This window comes from Pungitius pungitius, unplaced genomic scaffold (assembly GCF_949316345.1).
Source record: "Pungitius pungitius unplaced genomic scaffold, fPunPun2.1 scaffold_24, whole genome shotgun sequence".
In the NCBI taxonomy this organism is placed as follows: domain Eukaryota; kingdom Metazoa; phylum Chordata; class Actinopteri; order Perciformes; family Gasterosteidae; genus Pungitius; species Pungitius pungitius.
The window spans coordinates 321,043-340,257 of record NW_026909886.1 but is presented as its reverse complement, the minus strand read 5'-3'; the positions used below and the strand labels follow the sequence as shown (position 1 = coordinate 340,257).

The following is a 19,215-nucleotide window of genomic DNA, read 5'->3' as shown; positions in this document are numbered from 1 at the left end:
ATACATTGATTCTCGGAAGGTTAAGATAAACTTCCGTTATAATGCATTGATTTCGAAGGGTTAAAATAAACCTTCGTTACAATAAAAGAATTCTGGAAGTATAACATAAGTTCTCAGAACAAACGGGGAAGCTTGCTGGAGCTGCGGAGAACATTTACTGTGTCATACTGAGGTGACCAGCTGTCCGAGCGGGTTCAAGCGATATAACTGGGAACTGTTGTTGGAATGGAAGATGAATATGATCGGGAAACTGTTGACGGCGGCTGGGGGCCAGCGCCGGGGTATCGATGGAAAATAATAAACGACCAGCTGAGGCTGTTGTTGGTGGCGGTGGGTGGAGAAACCACCGGGAAAAAGAAGCATGAGGCTGTGGAGCGCACGGAACGCAGTGAGAAAGTTGTTAGAAAAGAAAGGCGTTAGTTTGGCAGACAGGCTGTCACTGGCGCAGATTTTGTGGGAGAAGGAGAGAGATTGTAGAGAAGAAAAGAAGGAGCTTGAGTCGAAGCGCGAGAAGGCGAGTGTGTTGAAAAAAGGAAAACTTCGTAAAGAGATGGAGGATGTGGAGGACATGAGGTCCGCATTGTTTTCGTACTGGATAAAAAGTAAAGCCGTGGGGAGAAATAACCAGGAACGGTGTAATGAGGAAAGACCACCGGCATACGATGTTGAAATAAACGGTGTGAATTCGGCTTCTGCACCTGCTGGGTTGTATCCTGTATTAAATATAACGGGGGGAGAGTTGGAAGTTGAAGAAAGTGTACCACTGCGGGGTTGTCGGGGCAACAGGGGAAAGCCGGCCTTTCGAAGCGCGTCAAAATCGGGAGGGGTTTAAAGAATGGACGGACTCACGCACTCCGGGGAGTAGGGACAGCTCAGAAGTGCAGCGGAGAAATAAGGCGGATAAGGGAAAGTATTTAGCCGGGGCGAATGAGCAGGTGAAAACACAATTGAGATACAGGGAATCACCAGACATGGGGGAGAGAGGAAAAAAAGGCTCTGCCTCGGCTCAGGAGGAGCAAAACGGGGAATGCGGGGATAACAGCGACCCAGAGATTCACGGGGAACAGGGAAAAATGTATCCGTTATTCATGTCTTCTCGAGGTGTTAATACATACAAGCCGTGGTCGCTGGGAGACGTGTCCGCTCTAGTCGCGCAAATGCCTGCACCATCTGAAGGGGGAGATAAGTGGCTAAAACAACTCGATACGCTTACTAACGGACACACGCTGGCGCTCGGCGACTTTAGGGCTGTAGCAGCCAGATGCATGACCGCACATGATTTAGCGGACGTGGAAAACAGAGCGGGGGTGACCCGACAAGCCGATGACGACAGATTTTTGTATTTCGCGACAGAGATCGGGGACGCAATGCGCAAGAAATGGCCACTTCTAATGTCGACTAAAATACCGAAATTACCATGGGACGCGAAGAAAACCCCGCGCGCGTATTTGGACGAATGTAAAGAGACCTGGGTAAAAAGCACTAGCCATCATCCGGGAACGGAGGGCATACAGAGAGAATGGTTCAGACAGGCGGTGCTGGAGGGAGTACGAGAGGGGGTAAAAGCTAAAATGATCACTAATCCTGACTTGCCAGGAAGTGAATCTGCTGTGTGGGAAAGACATTTACTGCACCATTTACAGGACGCGACTGAGGAAGCGACAGGGGAAGAGAAGCAGCTAAAAGAATTACAGGCTCAGCTTCTTAGGCTTCAGCTCACTAAGGTCAAACAGGAAGTGAGCGAAAAGAAGCAGAAAGGGAAAGACGAGCGACAGATGACAGTCCAGGCTGCCCCAGCTGAAGGTAACGCCCCAGATTTGTATCCACTCCCACCATGGGAGGAGACGTCGTATGGGACAGCCCAGGGGTGGGGCCCAAACCGAGGGGGCGGTTATCGGGGAGGTTACAGAAGTAATTACAGGGGTGGCGCTGGTCGGAGAGGATCATACGGTGGGGGAGGAGAAAGAGGCGGCTACCAAGGGAGAGACGCTTGTTTCAACTGTGGTATGGAGGGGCACTGGCGCATGGAGTGTCCTAGCAAAAAGAAGAGACATGGGAGGGGCAGGGGTGTCCCATCTCGGGGGGCTTGGGCCCCCAATCCACATGCTGCGCCACCTAGGGGACAATACCCTGCACTGGAGGACTGGGGCTATGAGGCGGATGCCTCTCAGTGACACACCCCGATGGGAGACTCCGACAGCAGGGGCAGGGCAGACCCCATGCTGTCACTCACGGTACTGCAACAACAACTGCCGTTTCTCGTTGACACTGGGGCCACATACTCCACCATACAAGCAGCGGGCTCGTCTGCTATGTCCAAAGACAGTGTCAGCGTTATGGGATTCTCCGGGGTGTCACAGAAACTGCCTATAACAGTCCCCCTACCGGTGAAAGTTGGAAATCAGACATTGACTCACTCTTGTGTTGTCTCACCTCAAGTTCCAGTGAATATTATGGGAAGGGATCTTCTCATCAAGACAGGGGCTTCAATCTTGTGCGGCCCGGACGGACTGAGTGTCACATTGCTGGATGGAACTGTGTTGCATTGCAATGACAATGGACAGACTAATGGCCAGTGGGTGATGCAGCCACTGCAACAACAACAGTGCGCAGACATTTACTGGGGCCTCCTAAAGCCTGAGTGTCCTGACATCCCAGGGGTGATGGCTCTTTACCAAAAGTGGAAGCCTTGGATAACTCTTCTTGATCCGTATGTTTCTCCTCCTGACCCGCCTCATGTAACATTGTTCTATGATAGACAAGGGGATGATTGCTACTGGGATGAATTTATGGGGCACTTAGAGAGCACTGAGTGGGAGGTGACGTCCCAAAACCTCTATGTGGGCCCAGAAGGGGTAGCCGCAGCTGTTATCCTCTCTCCTGATCAATTGAAATGGTATTTAATGAGCCAAGAGGCGGTGCCACATGTATCGCTGGCTCTGCATCCCAAACATCAGGCTAAAGACTTGGGTCCAATGACTAAACGAGCAGTGCTGCTAGATGACTGGGTGTGCACTCAACTGCCTGATGTTTGTTTTTCTCCTTCCGCTAAGATGTACAGAATCTCAGGGAAAGCGACTAACACTGTCATTTTAACGCACAAACAGGTGTCCAGAGACCACGGAAGGGAGAAGACCGACCAAACTTCCAGACTACCTCTGGTCCGAAGGCCCGACTGACGTAGGTTTTTGTAACACATGTAAACCAGTAACGTTTGAAATTCAAAAGCGACCCCCCATTTGGCAGTCCCAATACCCTCACAAGCCAGCCGCGGCAGAGGGGATCAGGGACACTATAGAGGGACTCATTAAGTCAGGAGTACTGGAGCCCTCTCAGTCCGCCTGGAACACGCCCATTCTCCCGGTAGAAAAGGCAGCAACTGGTAAATATCGCATGGCACATGATCTCAGAAAGATAAACGACATGCTGGTAACGACAACGGTACCCATCCCGAACCCATACACTGCGTTGACTAGTCTAACACCACAACAACAATGGTTCACGTGCATTGATTTGGCAAACGCGTTCTTTTGCGTACCCCTACAGGAAAACATGCGGGATGTATTCTCATTCACATATGGGAACAAGCAACTACGTTATACTCGGCTACCGCAAGGATTTGCTCTTTCACCTGGTATTTTCAATCAAGTGTTAAAACAAGCATTGACAGGTTGTCCGCTCCCAGAGGGCACGACGCTGATCCAATACGTCGACGATATCCTCCTCGCATCCACTTCAGCTGAATCCTGTGTGGAAGCAACAGACACCATCTTACGCTGGTTGGCCACGACCGGTTTCAAGGTCAGTAAGTCAAAGTTGCAGGTCGCCAGGCGGCAGGTTTCGTTTCTGGGGAGAGTGCTGTCAGGAAGCGGCTCAGGGCTCTCAGCCGCGCACAGGTCCAGTATTCTCCACCATTCGCGTCCACAGAATGTAAAGGAAATGCTTTCCTTCCTAGGACTCACGGGGTTCAGCAGACAATTCATTCCGCGTTATTCAAATCTCACTCAGATTCTACGTGCAAAGGTAAACAAGAAGGGGATGAGGAACCTCACTGCTAAACTCGAATGGGACCAAGAGGCGGAGGAGGCATTTATTACACTAAAAACAGAGCTGGCGCAGGCCGCAGACCTTGCAGTTCCAGATTACAGCGCGCCGTTTTACCTGGACGTTTCTGAAACAACAGGGGTAGTAAATGGGGTTTTGTTTCAGAAAAAGGGGGAGGGTAAAAGGAAGGTGCTTCTGTATATCAGTGCCATGATGGACAACATGGAAAAACGACAACATGAATGCACACAACACGCAGCAGGGGTTGCAAAGCTATAAAACAGCACACATAGTCATGGGCCACCCACTACACGTGCTAACAACACACAGCATAGTAGCTTATGTAAACTCACAAACTTTCACGATGACGTCACTAAGACAAAGAAGGCTGAGCAAGCTGTTAGAAGCTCCAAACCTCACCTTCACACATGAAGGCATCAACATGGCTGATCACATGGGAGAGGGGGAACCACACCAATGTGAGTACAAGGTGGAGCTGGAAGCAAAAGCACGAACCGACTTAAAAAGCACACCACTGACACACTTTGATTGGCAATTGTTCACTGATGGCAGCTGCTTCAGACATCCACAACATGGGTTGCAGTCCGGATACGCGGTAGTCAGAAGTAATGGGGCAGGAACAGAGGTTCTGGAAGCGGGAAGAATTCAGGGTCAACAGTCAGCACAGAGAGCGGAGGTACTCGCGCTGATAAGAGCGCTACAGCTGGCAGAAGGGAAGGCAGTAAACATCTATACTGACTGCGGTAGGAGCAGCTCACGTGGAGCTGGAGCAGTGGTTAAGAGCAGGTTTTCTGACGGCTGGAGGAAAACCGATTAAACACGAACCAGAAATGAAAGACTTGGCGGCAGCCTTGGCTCTACCAAGCACAGTGGCCATTATAAAGTGTAAAGGACACGAGCAGTCCAACAGCACGGTGGCAAAGGGAAACCAGGCAGCAGATCAAGCTGCAAAACAGGCTGCAGGTTACCAAATGGGGCTCCAAATGGTAAGTGCAGAAGAAGAGGGACAGTTGGGGCCACAACTTAATGAGGAAGCCCAAAAGGGGGGCGTCTCTCCACAGGAGAAAACGGTGTGGAAACAAAGAGGGGCTACGGAGGCTGGAGGCCTCTGGAGGTCCCCGGACGGTCGTCCAGTGCTACCACCTGAAATCAGAAACAGGTGTTTGCAGGAGGCACACAGGATGGCACATGTGGGACACAAACAGATGAATAGGAATCTTTGTCACTGGTGGCATCCGTTTTTGGCAGACATGACACGTGAATATGTTAAGACCTGTAAAATATGCATCACGTTTAACCCAAAACCGACGGTGAAGCCGGAGATGGGGGTGTTTCCGTTGACATTGGTGCCGGGATGGGAAATAGTCATCGACTACACTGACATGATCACCCAATGCGAAGGTAAAAGGTATCTCCTGGTATGCGTGGACGCCTTGACCGGCTGGCCAGAGGCGTGGCCCACAAAAAAGGAGGACAGTAAATCCGTTATCAAATGTTTGATAAACCATTACATACCAAGACATGGGTTCCCTGAGAAAGTCAGGTCTGACAACGGCACACACTTCAAAAATCATGACCTGCAAGAAGTGGAGAGAATGTTGGGTCTGAAACATGCTTTTGGTACAGTATATCACCCCCAATCCCAAGGGAAAGTAGAACGCATGGACCAAAACTTAAAACAAAAATTGGCTAAAATCTGTGCACAGACAAATTTAACCTGGGTATAAGCCCTCCCACTTGCATTAATGGCCATCAGAAGCTCAGTCAATCAGGGTACAGGTTTCACCCCTTACGAGCTGACCACTGGAAGACAGTTTCCCGGACCAAGCGCAGGCTTGAAGCTCCAGCCTGACCCGGAGACACCAACAGGTGAGTATGCAAGTCAATATAACGAACTACGAGCTCTCGTTTCAGATTTTGCGGTCCAGGTGCAAGACAGAACCGGAGGGCAGAACACCCCTGATCCCCACACAACAGCCTGGGTCCTCCTGAGGGTCATTGAGAGGAAGTGGTCGGAGCCACGGTGGACAGGACCATACCAGGTGGAGGAGAGAACCTCACACGCTGTGAGGCTGAGAGGGAAAGGGGACACCTGGTACCACTGGAGCCAGTGCGCCCCCGCGGACGAACCGGGTTGCACTCTTCAGGACATCCTGACAACGCAGCAGAAAGAGACGGAACTGGACCGGACGTGCTCTCGGCGGGCAGTGACCGACAGACACCCAGTGCATGGTGTTCTGTGTTGACTGTCTACAACGAAAGAAGACCAGCGACGAAGAAATGCACAATGCTATCCTCTCCTCTCCTATGTTCTATCTTTCTCAATTCTCCGCAGTTAGTTTAGTTGAAATAGAGAATGTTGAGCTTAATATTTCCATAATTGCTATGGGGGGGTAACGGTTGTTATTGCATTAGCTCTTATATACTTAGCTGCCACAGGTTCCACCTTGTTTGTTTGAGTGTTATTACAGTGTTGATACTATATAGCTTGGGTTGTTTTTGGGTATATCTTTCTGTGAGTTGTTTGTGTAATCTAGTGGAAAGGGAGCGAGCCACAGTAAGGGACAGAACCAACACTTGGGGGTCCCTTCTCAAAGTCAGACACGAAAAGACAGGGCGTGGTGTAAGGTAAGAGGTTTAAAGGTCCGGGGGGAGGCCCTCCTCCATCAGTATCACAACAGACCGGCATGATGGGCAACGGCTCCAGGGGTGGAGGACTCCACGCGTTGGGGGGCTGGAAATGTATGGGCTTCATGGTACTAATCTCGATTTCCATAGTGTGGGGTATACTCTAGTTTTTTGAAGGCTCACACGTCACCCCCATGGCAACGCCCACCATCCTCTCCCGCACACGCCGCGATTTCAAGAAGGGGTGGCCATGCGATAGAAAGGCGAAGATCTTACGGTACGTTAGAGGAAGCACGATGACCTTTGAGTTTGATTTATGCGACGTGATACATTGCTATCGGAATCACGCATCATGGACAAAGTGCAATTTGTACCTGTGCGCATATCCGTATTTCCATAGTGTGTGTGCGCGGGCGCGGTACCTACACAAAGAAAGTGAGAGGTGTGGATCATGGGGACACGTAGCAAAATATACTGGCGCTAACTGGGCCCCATACGGACCCTACTCCGACCCTTCGTGGTGGTCCAATGTTACCTTTTCCAGAAAACCCCAAAGCACCATCTCGGGTTAGTCTCACACTAGCAGGATTTTATAGTGCACCCCCTAGCAGAAATCCGAAATATGGGGATTTCTACTTCACTTTGGGGCTTGAACGGACAGGGGAGGACGCCCAGGGGATACTGCGGCTTGTTTTTGTTGACCCTCCGGCCTCTCGTCCAGGGAGACCCACACCTCCTCCAGACAGACAGGGGGCACTCGCTATGGCTATTGACTACTCTCAACTAAAACCCTTAGATATACTCGAACAGGCCACCGGCTATAAAGACGACAATCTGTGGCTTCGATGGCTGTCCCAAAACGCGGTAGAACATGGGCAGGGTAACTGTATAGCATGCGCCTCGGGTCGACCACAACTTACCACGGAACCGACCCCTCTGCATCCGGAAGATGCCTGGGGTTATAATTGTATGCTGGGGCTAACTCGGCAGGCAACCCCTCCAAATTGTACCACCCTGGCGTCTCTCCTCCCAACGATACATAACAAGACAAAGCCTGGCCCGTTCACTCCATTCAGAGGCGAACCGCGTCGTTATCAGTGTTTCAACTTCACTCATACTTCCCCCACAATCAACGTAGGACAGGTCCCGGCCGACTGGTGCAACATCACAACCAGAGGGACATTGATCGGGGTATGGGCCCGGGCGGGGTTATGTTATTATTGCGGGGGACAGAGGCTTTTGTCCAGAATCCAAACCAAAACAATTGGGAGATGTGCAATGATCCGACTGGCCGTACCACTAACCATGATCAGAAACAAATTGGTCAAAAGCACAGAAAAAGGAAACACTGCGCTCACTAAACGACGACGGAGAGAGAGCACAGGAAAAATGAAGATAAAATATAATCTGAGATAACACACCTGCGACCGAAGGGAGAGCCAGTTTGAACCCATTTTCAGAGCAAGGCCGAAGGCTGCAGGAGAGAGTACCAGACACTCATTGTTCGGGGAAGGCATTTGTGACAGAAGGATGAACTTGGTTGAACCAACGTTCAAGGGCACCAGAGGGATTAAAACAGGTCAGTGTCAGAAGGCAGGCGGACTTTGGAAGGGATTTGCTTGCGATGCGTATTTCATTGTCTCCAGATATATCTGCGGAGAATTGCTCATGTACAACTTTTTCTCTTCTAAATAAATGTTAAACTTTTTAACTAATTGGATTCTGTAGTGGATTCTTCTCGTCAACCAACTCGGGTGGATAAGGAATATCCTAACACAGTCCATCCAGCCTTTTTTCTTCTCATTGAGAAGACCTTTGAGTTCACTGGTGACCGTTGGCTTGTTGTTGGTGAAGTAGTGTACAGTCCAGATTGGAACGGTGGCATTTTCACAGAATCAAATGTTATTCCGTAAGGCATTGCGGAATGCTGTGGATAACCTCCCAAGAGGTCCACACTGCGGATAGCATTCCATCAATCCAAGAAGTACTGCATGGCTTCGTTTGCCTCTGTCCAGCGCCTCACAGTCTGCCTCAGCACCAAAGGAACATACTCTGGTGGTAACAAAAGGAGAACCATCGGTGATAGTTGTTTTTTTTAAAGTCAAATTCCGTTTTCACCCTCAAGCAAACTAAGACTATACTTTCAGGGATCATTTCTATAGTTTCCGACTTGAGAAGTGTGTTTCAAAATGGTATGGCCTCGCTATCCACGATGATGAAATGTGATATTTCCCACTGGGCGTGAAGCGGGCACAGAGAAGTGAATCAGTTCACAAGCTTTCTGCCATTGATGACCGCTCTTTAATTCCTAGTGGAGTAAAGAGGTGGGAAATATGGACCGAGTGGTTATCAGACTACGTCAACTGACTTTTATATATAACCCCAAAAATTTGACTTGATTAGTTGATAGAATGGCTGAATTATCCGATATATTTTACTGTGTTTCAGTTCAAAGGGGGATTTTGTGACACCTTTCCGCATTGACCCTTCGCAGGAAGCCCAATAGTCATCTCCCTCGAGCCTGGAAACCAGTTATCTGCTCACCCGGTTCACACCTCCCTCACATTGTTCTCTTGGAATTTGGTGTCCTAGCAATCCCTGAGCTTGTCCTTCAAGTCACGCTGATTACCCGAATATACCCCTGTCCCTGCAGTTGAAGCCTTTTTTCTTCTCATTGAGAAGACCTTTGAGTTCACTGGTGACCGTTGGCTTGTTGTTGGTGAAGTAGTGTACAGTCCAGATTGGAACGGTGGCATTTTTACAGAATCAAATGTTATTCCGTAAGGCATTCCGGAATGCTGTGGATAACCTCCCAAGAGGTCCACACTGCAGATAGCAGTCCATCAATCCAACAAGTCCTGCATGGCTTCGTTTGCCTCTGTCCAGCGCCTCACAGTCTGCCTCAGCACCAAAGGAACATACTCTGGTGGTAACAAAAGGAGAACCATCGGTGATAGTTGTTTTTTTGAAAGTCACATTCCGTTTTCACCCTCAAGCAAACTAAGACTTTACTTTCAGGGATCATTTCTATAGTTTCCGACTTGAGAAGTGTGTTTCAAAATGGTATGGCCTCGCTATCCACGATGATGAAATGTGATATTTCCCACTGGGCGTGAAGCGGGCACAGAGAAGTGAATCAGTTCACAAGCTTTCTGCCATTGATGACCGCTCTTTAATTCCTAGTGGAGTAAAGAGGTGGGAAATATGGACCGAGTGGTTATCAGACTACGTCAACAGACTTTTATATATAACCCCAAAAATTTGACTTGATTAGTTGATAGAATGGCTGAATTATCCGATATATTTTACTGTGTTTCAGTTCAAAGGGGGATTTTGTGACACCTTTCCGCATTGACCCTTCGCAGGAAGCCCAATAGTCATCTCCCTCGAGCCTGGAAACCAGTTATCTGCTCACCCGGTTCACACCTCCCTCACATTGTTCTCTTGGAATTTGGTGTCCTAGCAATCCCTGAGCTTGTCCTTCAAGTCACGCTGATTACCCGAATATACCCCTGTCCCTGCAGTTGAAGCCTTTTTTCTTCTCATTGAGAAGACCTTTGAGTTCACTGGTGACCGTTGGCTTGTTGTTGGTGAAGTAGTGTACAGTCCAGATTGGAACGGTGGCATTTTTACAGAATCAAATGTTATTCCGTAAGGCATTCCGGAATGCTGTGGATAACCTCCCAATAGGTCCACACTGCAGATAGCAGTCCATCAATCCAAGAAGTCCTGCATGGCTTCGTTTGCCTCTGTCCAGCGCCTCACAGTCTGCCTCAGCACCAAAGGAACATACTCTGGTGGTAACAAAAGGAGAACCATCGGTGATAGTTGTTTTTTTGAAAGTCAAATTCCGTTTTCACCCTCAAGCAAACTAAGACTATACTTTCAGGGATCATTTCTATAGTTTCCGACTTGAGAAGTGTGTTTCAAAATGGTATGGCCTCGCTATCCACGATGATGAAATGTGATATTTCCCACTGGGCGTGAAGCGGGCACAGAGAAGTGAATCAGTTCACAAGCTTTCTGCCATTGATGACCGCTCTTTAATTCCTAGTGGAGTAAAGAGGTGGGAAATATGGACCGAGTGGTTATCAGACTGTCAACAGACTTTTATATATAACCCCAAAAATTCGACTTGATTAGTTGATAGAATGGCTGAATTATCCGATATATTTTACTGTGTTTCAGTTCAAAGGGGGATTTTGTGACACCTTTCCGCATTGACCCTTCGCAGGAAGCCCAATAGTCATCTCCCTCGAGCCTGGAAACCAGTTATCTGCTCACCCGGTTCACACCTCCCTCACATTGTTCTCTTGGAATTTGGTGTCCTAGCAATCCCTGAGCTTGTCCTTCAAGTCACGCTGATTACCCGAATATACCCCTGTCCCTGCAGTTGAAGCCTTTTTTCTTCTCATTGAGAAGACCTTTGAGTTCACTGGTGACCTTTGGCTTGTTGTTGGTGAAGTAGTGTACAGTCCAGATTGGAACGGTGGCATTTTCACAGAATCAAATGTTATTCCGTAAGGCATTCCGGAATGCTGTGGATAACCTCCCAAGAGGTCCACACTGCGGATAGCAGTCCATCAATCCAAGAAGTCCTACATGGCTTCGTTTGCCTCTGTCCAGCGCCTCACAGTCTGCCTCAGCACCAAAGGAACATACTCTGGTGGTAACAAAAGGAGAACCATCGGTGATAGTTGTTTTTTTGAAAGTCAAATTCCGTTTTCACCCTCAAGCAAACTAAGACTATACTTTCAGGGATCATTTCTATAGTTTCCGACTTGAGAAGTGTGTTTCAAAATGGTATGGCCTCGCTATCCACGATGATGAAATGTGATATTTCCCACTGGGCGTGAAGCGGGCACAGAGAAGTGAATCAGTTCACAAGCTTTCTGCCATTGATGACCGCTCTTTAATTCCTAGTGGAGTAAAGAGGTGGGAAATATGGACCGAGTGGTTATCAGACTACGTCAACTGACTTTTATATATAACCCCAAAAATTTGACTTGATTAGTTGATAGAATGGCTGAATTATCCGATATATTTTACTGTGTTTCAGTTCAAAGGGGGATTTTGTGACACCTTTCCGCATTGACCCTTCGCAGGAAGCCCAATAGTCATCTCCCTCGAGCCTGGAAACCAGTTATCTGCTCACCCGGTTCACACCTCCCTCACATTGTTCTCTTGGAATTTGGTGTCCTAGCAATCCCTGAGCTTGTCCTTCAAGTCACGCTGATTACCCGAATATACCCCTGTCCCTGCAGTTGAAGCCTTTTTTCTTCTCATTGAGAAGACCTTTGAGTTCACTGGTGACCGTTGGCTTGTTGTTGGTGAAGTAGTGTACAGTCCAGATTGGAACGGTGGCATTTTCACAGAATCAAATGTTATTCCGTAAGGCATTCCGGAATGCTGTGGATAACCTCCCAAGAGGTCCACACTGCGGATAGCAGTCCATCAATCCAAGAAGTCCTGCATGGCTTCGTTTGCCTCTGTCCAGCGCCTCACAGTCTGCCTCAGCACCAAAGGAACATACTCTGGTGGTAACAAAAGGAGAACCATCGGTGATAGTTGTTTTTTTTAAAGTCAAATTCCGTTTTCACCCTCAAGCAAACTAAGACTATACTTTCAGGGATCATTTCTATAGTTTCCGACTTGAGAAGTGTGTTTCAAAATGGTATGGCCTCGCTATCCACGATGATGAAATGTGATATTTCCCACTGGGCGTGAAGCGGGCACAGAGAAGTGAATCAATTCACAAGCTTTCTGCCATTGATGACCGCTCTTTAATTCCTAGTGGAGTAAAGAGGTGGGAAATATGGACCGAGTGGTTATAAGACTATCTCAACAGACTTTTATATATAACCCCAATAATTCGACTTGATTAGTTGATAGAATGGCTGAATTATCCGATATATTTTACTGTGTTTCAGTTCAAAGGGGGATTTTGTGACACCTTTCCGCATTGACCCTTCGCAGGAAGCCCAATAGTCATCTCCCTCGAGCCTGGAAACCAGTTATCTGCTCACCCGGTTCACACCTCCCTCACATTGTTCTCTTGGAATTTGGTGTCCTAGCAATCCCTGAGCTTGTCCTTCAAGTCACGCTGATTACCCGAATATACCCCTGTCCCTGCAGTTGAAGCCTTTTTTCTTCTCATTGAGAAGACCTTTGAGTTCACTGGTGACCGTTGGCTTGTTGTTGGTGAAGTAGTGTACAGTCCAGATTGGAACGGTGGCATTTTCACAGAATCAAATGTTATTCCGTAAGGCATTCCGGAATGCTGTGGATAACCTCCCAAGAGGTCCACACTGCGGATAGCAGTCCATCAATCCAAGAAGTCCTGCATGGCTTCGTTTGCCTCTGTCCAGCGCCTCACAGTCTGCCTCAGCACCAAAGGAACATACTCTGGTGGTAACAAAAGGAGAACCATCGGTGATAGTTGTTTTTTTGAAAGTCAAATTCCCTTTTCACCCTCAAGCAAACTAAGACTATACTTTCAGGGATCATTTCTATAGTTTCCGACTTGAGAAGTGTGTTTCAAAATGGTATGGCCTCGCTATCCACGATGATGAAATGTGATATTTCCCACTGGGCGTGAAGCGGGCACAGAGAAGTGAATCAGTTCACAAGCTTTCTGCCATTGATGACCGCTCTTTAATTCCTAGTGGAGTAAAGAGGTGGGAAATATGGACCGAGTGGTTATCAGACTACGTCAACAGACTTTTATATATAACCCCAAAAATTCGACTTGATTAGTTGATAGAATGGCTGAATTATCCGATATCTTTTACTGTGTTTCAGTTCAAAGGGGGATTTTGTGACACCTTTCCGCATTGACCCTTCGCAGGAAGCCCAATAGTCATCTCCCTCGAGCCTGGAAACCAGTTATCTGCTCACCCGGTTCACACCTCCCTCACATTGTTCTCTTGGAATTTGGTGTCCTAGCAATCCCTGAGCTTGTCCTTCAAGTCACGCTGATTACCCGAATATACCCCTGTCCCTGCAGTTGAAGCCTTTTTTCTTCTCATTGAGAAGACCTTTGAGTTCACTGGTGACCGTTGGCTTGTTGTTGGTGAAGTAGTGTACAGTCCAGATTGGAACGGTGGCATTTTTACAGAATCAAATGTTATTCCGTAAGGCATTCCGGAATGCTGTGGATAACCTCCCAATAGGTCCACACTGCAGATAGCAGTCCATCAATCCAAGAAGTCCTGCATGGCTTCGTTTGCCTCTGTCCAGCGCCTCACAGTCTGCCTCAGCACCAAAGGAACATACTCTGGTGGTAACAAAAGGAGAACCATCGGTGATAGTTGTTTTTTTGAAAGTCAAATTCCGTTTTCACCCTCAAGCAAACTAAGACTATACTTTCAGGGATCATTTCTATAGTTTCCGACTTGAGAAGTGTGTTTCAAAATGGTATGGCCTCGCTATCCACGATGATGAAATGTGATATTTCCCACTGGGCGTGAAGCGGGCACAGAGAAGTGAATCAGTTCACAAGCTTTCTGCCATTGATGACCGCTCTTTAATTCCTAGTGGAGTAAAGAGGTGGGAAATATGGACCGAGTGGTTATCAGACTGTCAACAGACTTTTATATATAACCCCAAAAATTCGACTTGATTAGTTGATAGAATGGCTGAATTATCCGATATATTTTACTGTGTTTCAGTTCAAAGGGGGATTTTGTGACACCTTTCCGCATTGACCCTTCGCAGGAAGCCCAATAGTCATCTCCCTCGAGCCTGGAAACCAGTTATCTGCTCACCCGGTTCACACCTCCCTCACATTGTTCTCTTGGAATTTGGTGTCCTAGCAATCCCTGAGCTTGTCCTTCAAGTCACGCTGATTACCCGAATATACCCCTGTCCCTGCAGTTGAAGCCTTTTTTCTTCTCATTGAGAAGACCTTTGAGTTCACTGGTGACCGTTGGCTTGTTGTTGGTGAAGTAGTGTACAGTCCAGATTGGAACGGTGGCATTTTCACAGAATCAAATGTTATTCCGTAAGGCATTGCGGAATGCTGTGGATAACCTCCCAAGAGGTCCACACTGCGGATAGCATTCCATCAATCCAAGAAGTACTGCATGGCTTCGTTTGCCTCTGTCCAGCGCCTCACAGTCTGCCTCAGCACCAAAGGAACATACTCTGGTGGTAACAAAAGGAGAACCATCGGTGATAGTTGTTTTTTTGAAAGTCAAATTCCGTTTTCACCCTCAAGCAAACTAAGACTATACTTTCAGGGATCATTTCTATAGTTTCCGACTTGAGAAGTGTGTTTCAAAATGGTATGGCCTCGCTATCCACGATGATGAAATGTGATATTTCCCACTGGGCGTGAAGCGGGCACAGAGAAGTGAATCAGTTCACAAGCTTTCTGCCATTGATGACCGCTCTTTAATTCCTAGTGGAGTAAAGAGGTGGGAAATATGGACCGAGTGGTTATCAGACTACGTCAACAGACTTTTATATATAACCCCAAAAATTCGACTTGATTAGTTGATAGAATGGCTGAATTATCCGATATCTTTTACTGTGTTTCAGTTCAAAGGGGGATTTTGTGACACCTTTCCGCATTGACCCTTCGCAGGAAGCCCAATAGTCATCTCCCTCGAGCCTGGAAACCAGTTATCTGCTCACCCGGTTCACACCTCCCTCACATTGTTCTCTTGGAATTTGGTGTCCTAGCAATCCCTGAGCTTGTCCTTCAAGTCACGCTGATTACCCGAATATACCCCTGTCCCTGCAGTTGAAGCCTTTTTTCTTCTCATTGAGAAGACCTTTGAGTTCACTGGTGACCGTTGGCTTGTTGTTGGTGAAGTAGTGTACAGTCCAGATTGGAACGGTGGCATTTTTACAGAATCAAATGTTATTCCGTAAGGCATTCCGGAATGCTGTGGATAACCTCCCAAGAGGTCCACACTGCAGATAGCAGTCCATCAATCCAACAAGTCCTGCATGGCTTCGTTTGCCTCTGTCCAGCGCCTCACAGTCTGCCTCAGCACCAAAGGAACATACTCTGGTGGTAACAAAAGGAGAACCATCGGTGATAGTTGTTTTTTTGAAAGTCAAATTCCGTTTTCACCCTCAAGCAAACTAAGACTATACTTTCAGGGATCATTTCTATAGTTTCCGACTTGAGAAGTGTGTTTCAAAATGGTATGGCCTCGCTATCCACGATGATGAAATGTGATATTTCCCACTGGGCGTGAAGCGGGCACAGAGAAGTGAATCAGTTCACAAGCTTTCTGCCATTGATGACCGCTCTTTAATTCCTAGTGGAGTAAAGAGGTGGGAAATATGGACCGAGTCGTTATCAGACTACGTCAACTGACTTTTATATATAACCCCAAAAATTTGACTTGATTAGTTGATAGAATGGCTGAATTATCCGATATATTTTACTGTGTTTCAGTTCAAAGGGGGATTTTGTGACACCTTTCCGCATTGACCCTTCGCAGGAAGCCCAATAGTCATCTCCCTCGAGCCTGGAAACCAGTTATCTGCTCACCCGGTTCACACCTCCCTCACATTGTTCTCTTGGAATTTGGTGTCCTAGCAATCCCTGAGCTTGTCCTTCAAGTCACGCTGATTACCCGAATATACCCCTGTCCCTGCAGTTGAAGCCTTTTTTCTTCTCATTGAGAAGACCTTTGAGTTCACTGGTGACCGTTGGCTTGTTGTTGGTGAAGTAGTGTACAGTCCAGATTGGAACGGTGGCATTTTCACAGAATCAAATGTTATTCCGTAAGGCATTCCGGAATGCTGTGGATAACCTCCCAAGAGGTCCACACTGCGGATAGCAGTCCATCAATCCAAGAAGTCCTGCATGGCTTCGTTTGCCTCTGTCCAGCGCCTCACAGTCTGCCTCAGCACCAAAGGAACATACTCTGGTGGTAACAAAAGGAGAACCATCGGTGATAGTTGTTTTTTTTAAAGTCAAATTCCGTTTTCACCCTCAAGCAAACTAAGACTATACTTTCAGGGATCATTTCTATAGTTTCCGACTTGAGAAGTGTGTTTCAAAATGGTATGGCCTCGCTATCCACGATGATGAAATGTGATATTTCCCACTGGGCGTGAAGCGGGCACAGAGAAGTGAATCAATTCACAAGCTTTCTGCCATTGATGACCGCTCTTTAATTCCTAGTGGAGTAAAGAGGTGGGAAATATGGACCGAGTGGTTATAAGACTATCTCAACAGACTTTTATATATAACCCCAATAATTCGACTTGATTAGTTGATAGAATGGCTGAATTATCCGATATATTTTACTGTGTTTCAGTTCAAAGGGGGATTTTGTGACACCTTTCCGCATTGACCCTTCGCAGGAAGCCCAATAGTCATCTCCCTCGAGCCTGGAAACCAGTTATCTGCTCACCCGGTTCACACCTCCCTCACATTGTTCTCTTGGAATTTGGTGTCCTAGCAATCCCTGAGCTTGTCCTTCAAGTCACGCTGATTACCCGAATATACCCCTGTCCCTGCAGTTGAAGCCTTTTTTCTTCTCATTGAGAAGACCTTTGAGTTCACTGGTGACCGTTGGCTTGTTGTTGGTGAAGTAGTGTACAGTCCAGATTGGAACGGTGGCATTTTCACAGAATCAAATGTTATTCCGTAAGGCATTCCGGAATGCTGTGGATAACCTCCCAAGAGGTCCACACTGCGGATAGCAGTCCATCAATCCAAGAAGTCCTGCATGGCTTCGTTTGCCTCTGTCCAGCGCCTCACAGTCTGCCTCAGCACCAAAGGAACATACTCTGGTGGTAACAAAAGGAGAACCATCGGTGATAGTTGTTTTTTTGAAAGTCAAATTCCCTTTTCACCCTCAAGCAAACTAAGACTATACTTTCAGGGATCATTTCTATAGTTTCCGACTTGAGAAGTGTGTTTCAAAATGGTATGGCCTCGCTATCCACGATGATGAAATGTGATATTTCCCACTGGGCGTGAAGCGGGCACAGAGAAGTGAATCAGTTCACAAGCTTTCTGCCATTGATGACCGCTCTTTAATTCCTAGTGGAGTAAAGAGGTGGGAAATATGGACCGAGTGGTTATCAGACTACGTCAACAGACTTTTATATATAACCCCAAAAATTCGACTTGATTAGTTGATAGAATGGCTGAATTATCCGATATCTTTTACTGTGTTTCAGTTCAAAGGGGGATTTTGTGACACCTTTCCGCATTGACCCTTCGCAGGAAGCCCAATAGTCATCTCCCTCGAGCCTGGAAACCAGTTATCTGCTCACCCGGTTCACACCTCCCTCACATTGTTCTCTTGGAATTTGGTGTCCTAGCAATCCCTGAGCTTGTCCTTCAAGTCACGCTGATTACCCGAATATACCCCTGTCCCTGCAGTTGAAGCCTTTTTTCTTCTCATTGAGAAGACCTTTGAGTTCACTGGTGACCGTTGGCTTGTTGTTGGTGAAGTAGTGTACAGTCCAGATTGGAACGGTGGCATTTTCACAGAATCAAATGTTATTCCGTAAGGCATTGCGGAATGCTGTGGATAACCTCCCAAGAGGTCCACACTGCGGATAGCATTCCATCAATCCAAGAAGTACTGCATGGCTTCGTTTGCCTCTGTCCAGCGCCTCACAGTCTGCCTCAGCACCAAAGGAACATACTCTGGTGGTAACAAAAGGAGAACCATCGGTGATAGTTGTTTTTTTGAAAGTCAAATTCCGTTTTCACCCTCAAGCAAACTAAGACTATACTTTCAGGGATCATTTCTATAGTTTCCGACTTGAGAAGTGTGTTTCAAAATGGTATGGCCTCGCTATCCACGATGATGAAATGTGATATTTCCCACTGGGCGTGAAGCGGGCACAGAGAAGTGAATCAGTTCACAAGCTTTCTGCCATTGATGACCGCTCTTTAATTCCTAGTGGAGTAAAGAGGTGGGAAATATGGACCGAGTGGTTATCAGACTACGTCAACTGACTTTTATATATAACCCCAAAAATTTGACTTGATTAGTTGATAGAATGGCTGAATTATCCGATATATTTTACTGTGTTTCAGTTCAAAGGGGGATTTTGTGACACCTTTCCGCATTGACCCTTCGCAGGAAGCCCAATAGTCATCTCCCTCGAGCCTGGAAACCAGTTATCTGCTCACCCGGTTCACACCTCCCTCACATTGTTCTCTTGGAATTTGGTGTCCTAGCAATCCCTGAGCTTGTCCTTCAAGTCACGCTGATTACCCGAATATACCCCTGTCCCTGCAGTTGAAGCCTTTTTTCTTCTCATTGAGAAGACCTTTGAGTTCACTGGTGACCGTTGGCTTGTTGTTGGTGAAGTAGTGTACAGTCCAGATTGGAACGGTGGCATTTTTACAGAATCAAATGTTATTCCGTAAGGCATTCCGGAATGCTGTGGATAACCTCCCAAGAGGTCCACACTGCAGATAGCAGTCCATCAATCCAACAAGTCCTGCATGGCTTCGTTTGCCTCTGTCCAGCGCCTCACAGTCTGCCTCAGCACCAAAGGAACATACTCTGGTGGTAACAAAAGGAGAAC

The 19,215-nt window shown here is 47.3% G+C and overlaps 1 protein-coding gene, 12 non-coding genes and 1 pseudogene across 13 annotated transcripts; all 14 read left to right on the top strand.

Annotated features, from left to right (window-relative positions):
- Positions 1-1,592: 1,592 nt before the first annotated feature.
- LOC134117419 (uncharacterized) lies at positions 1,593-6,047 on the top strand. Its single transcript, XM_062560541.1, has 2 exons — positions 1,593-3,180; positions 5,980-6,047. The coding sequence occupies exon 1, from the start codon at positions 2,184-2,186 to the stop codon at positions 3,177-3,179; it is 996 nt and encodes a 331-aa protein (XP_062416525.1). The 5' UTR covers positions 1,593-2,183; the 3' UTR covers position 3,180; positions 5,980-6,047.
- LOC134117418 (uncharacterized protein K02A2.6-like) lies at positions 5,125-6,311 on the top strand (annotated as a pseudogene).
- A 2,513-nt stretch (positions 6,312-8,824) lies between these two features.
- LOC134119307 (small nucleolar RNA U3) lies at positions 8,825-9,040 on the top strand. The gene has a single exon (XR_009950861.1). It is a non-coding gene; the product is annotated as a small nucleolar RNA U3 (small nucleolar RNA).
- Positions 9,041-9,695: 655 nt separating this feature from the next.
- LOC134119341 (small nucleolar RNA U3) lies at positions 9,696-9,911 on the top strand. The gene has a single exon (XR_009950895.1). It is a non-coding gene; the product is annotated as a small nucleolar RNA U3 (small nucleolar RNA).
- A 655-nt stretch (positions 9,912-10,566) lies between these two features.
- LOC134119306 (small nucleolar RNA U3) lies at positions 10,567-10,782 on the top strand. Its single transcript, XR_009950860.1, has one exon. It is a non-coding gene; the product is annotated as a small nucleolar RNA U3 (small nucleolar RNA).
- Positions 10,783-11,435: 653 nt separating this feature from the next.
- LOC134119305 (small nucleolar RNA U3) lies at positions 11,436-11,651 on the top strand. The gene has a single exon (XR_009950859.1). It is a non-coding gene; the product is annotated as a small nucleolar RNA U3 (small nucleolar RNA).
- A 655-nt stretch (positions 11,652-12,306) lies between these two features.
- Positions 12,307-12,522, top strand: LOC134119276 (small nucleolar RNA U3). The gene has a single exon (XR_009950830.1). It is a non-coding gene; the product is annotated as a small nucleolar RNA U3 (small nucleolar RNA).
- A 655-nt stretch (positions 12,523-13,177) lies between these two features.
- LOC134119304 (small nucleolar RNA U3) lies at positions 13,178-13,393 on the top strand. Its single transcript, XR_009950858.1, has one exon. It is a non-coding gene; the product is annotated as a small nucleolar RNA U3 (small nucleolar RNA).
- A 655-nt stretch (positions 13,394-14,048) lies between these two features.
- On the top strand, positions 14,049-14,264 carry LOC134119303 (small nucleolar RNA U3). The gene has a single exon (XR_009950857.1). It is a non-coding gene; the product is annotated as a small nucleolar RNA U3 (small nucleolar RNA).
- Positions 14,265-14,917: 653 nt separating this feature from the next.
- On the top strand, positions 14,918-15,133 carry LOC134119302 (small nucleolar RNA U3). The gene has a single exon (XR_009950856.1). It is a non-coding gene; the product is annotated as a small nucleolar RNA U3 (small nucleolar RNA).
- Positions 15,134-15,788: 655 nt separating this feature from the next.
- Positions 15,789-16,004, top strand: LOC134119355 (small nucleolar RNA U3). Its single transcript, XR_009950909.1, has one exon. It is a non-coding gene; the product is annotated as a small nucleolar RNA U3 (small nucleolar RNA).
- A 655-nt stretch (positions 16,005-16,659) lies between these two features.
- LOC134119275 (small nucleolar RNA U3) lies at positions 16,660-16,875 on the top strand. The gene has a single exon (XR_009950829.1). It is a non-coding gene; the product is annotated as a small nucleolar RNA U3 (small nucleolar RNA).
- A 655-nt stretch (positions 16,876-17,530) lies between these two features.
- On the top strand, positions 17,531-17,746 carry LOC134119301 (small nucleolar RNA U3). The gene has a single exon (XR_009950855.1). It is a non-coding gene; the product is annotated as a small nucleolar RNA U3 (small nucleolar RNA).
- A 655-nt stretch (positions 17,747-18,401) lies between these two features.
- On the top strand, positions 18,402-18,617 carry LOC134119299 (small nucleolar RNA U3). Its single transcript, XR_009950853.1, has one exon. It is a non-coding gene; the product is annotated as a small nucleolar RNA U3 (small nucleolar RNA).
- Positions 18,618-19,215: the final 598 nt, after the last annotated feature.

Coding starts and splice junctions, on each gene's coding strand:
- LOC134117419 (XM_062560541.1), top strand. CDS start 2,184: ATGGGAGACTCCGACAGCAGGGGCAGGGCAGACCCCATGCTGTCACTC.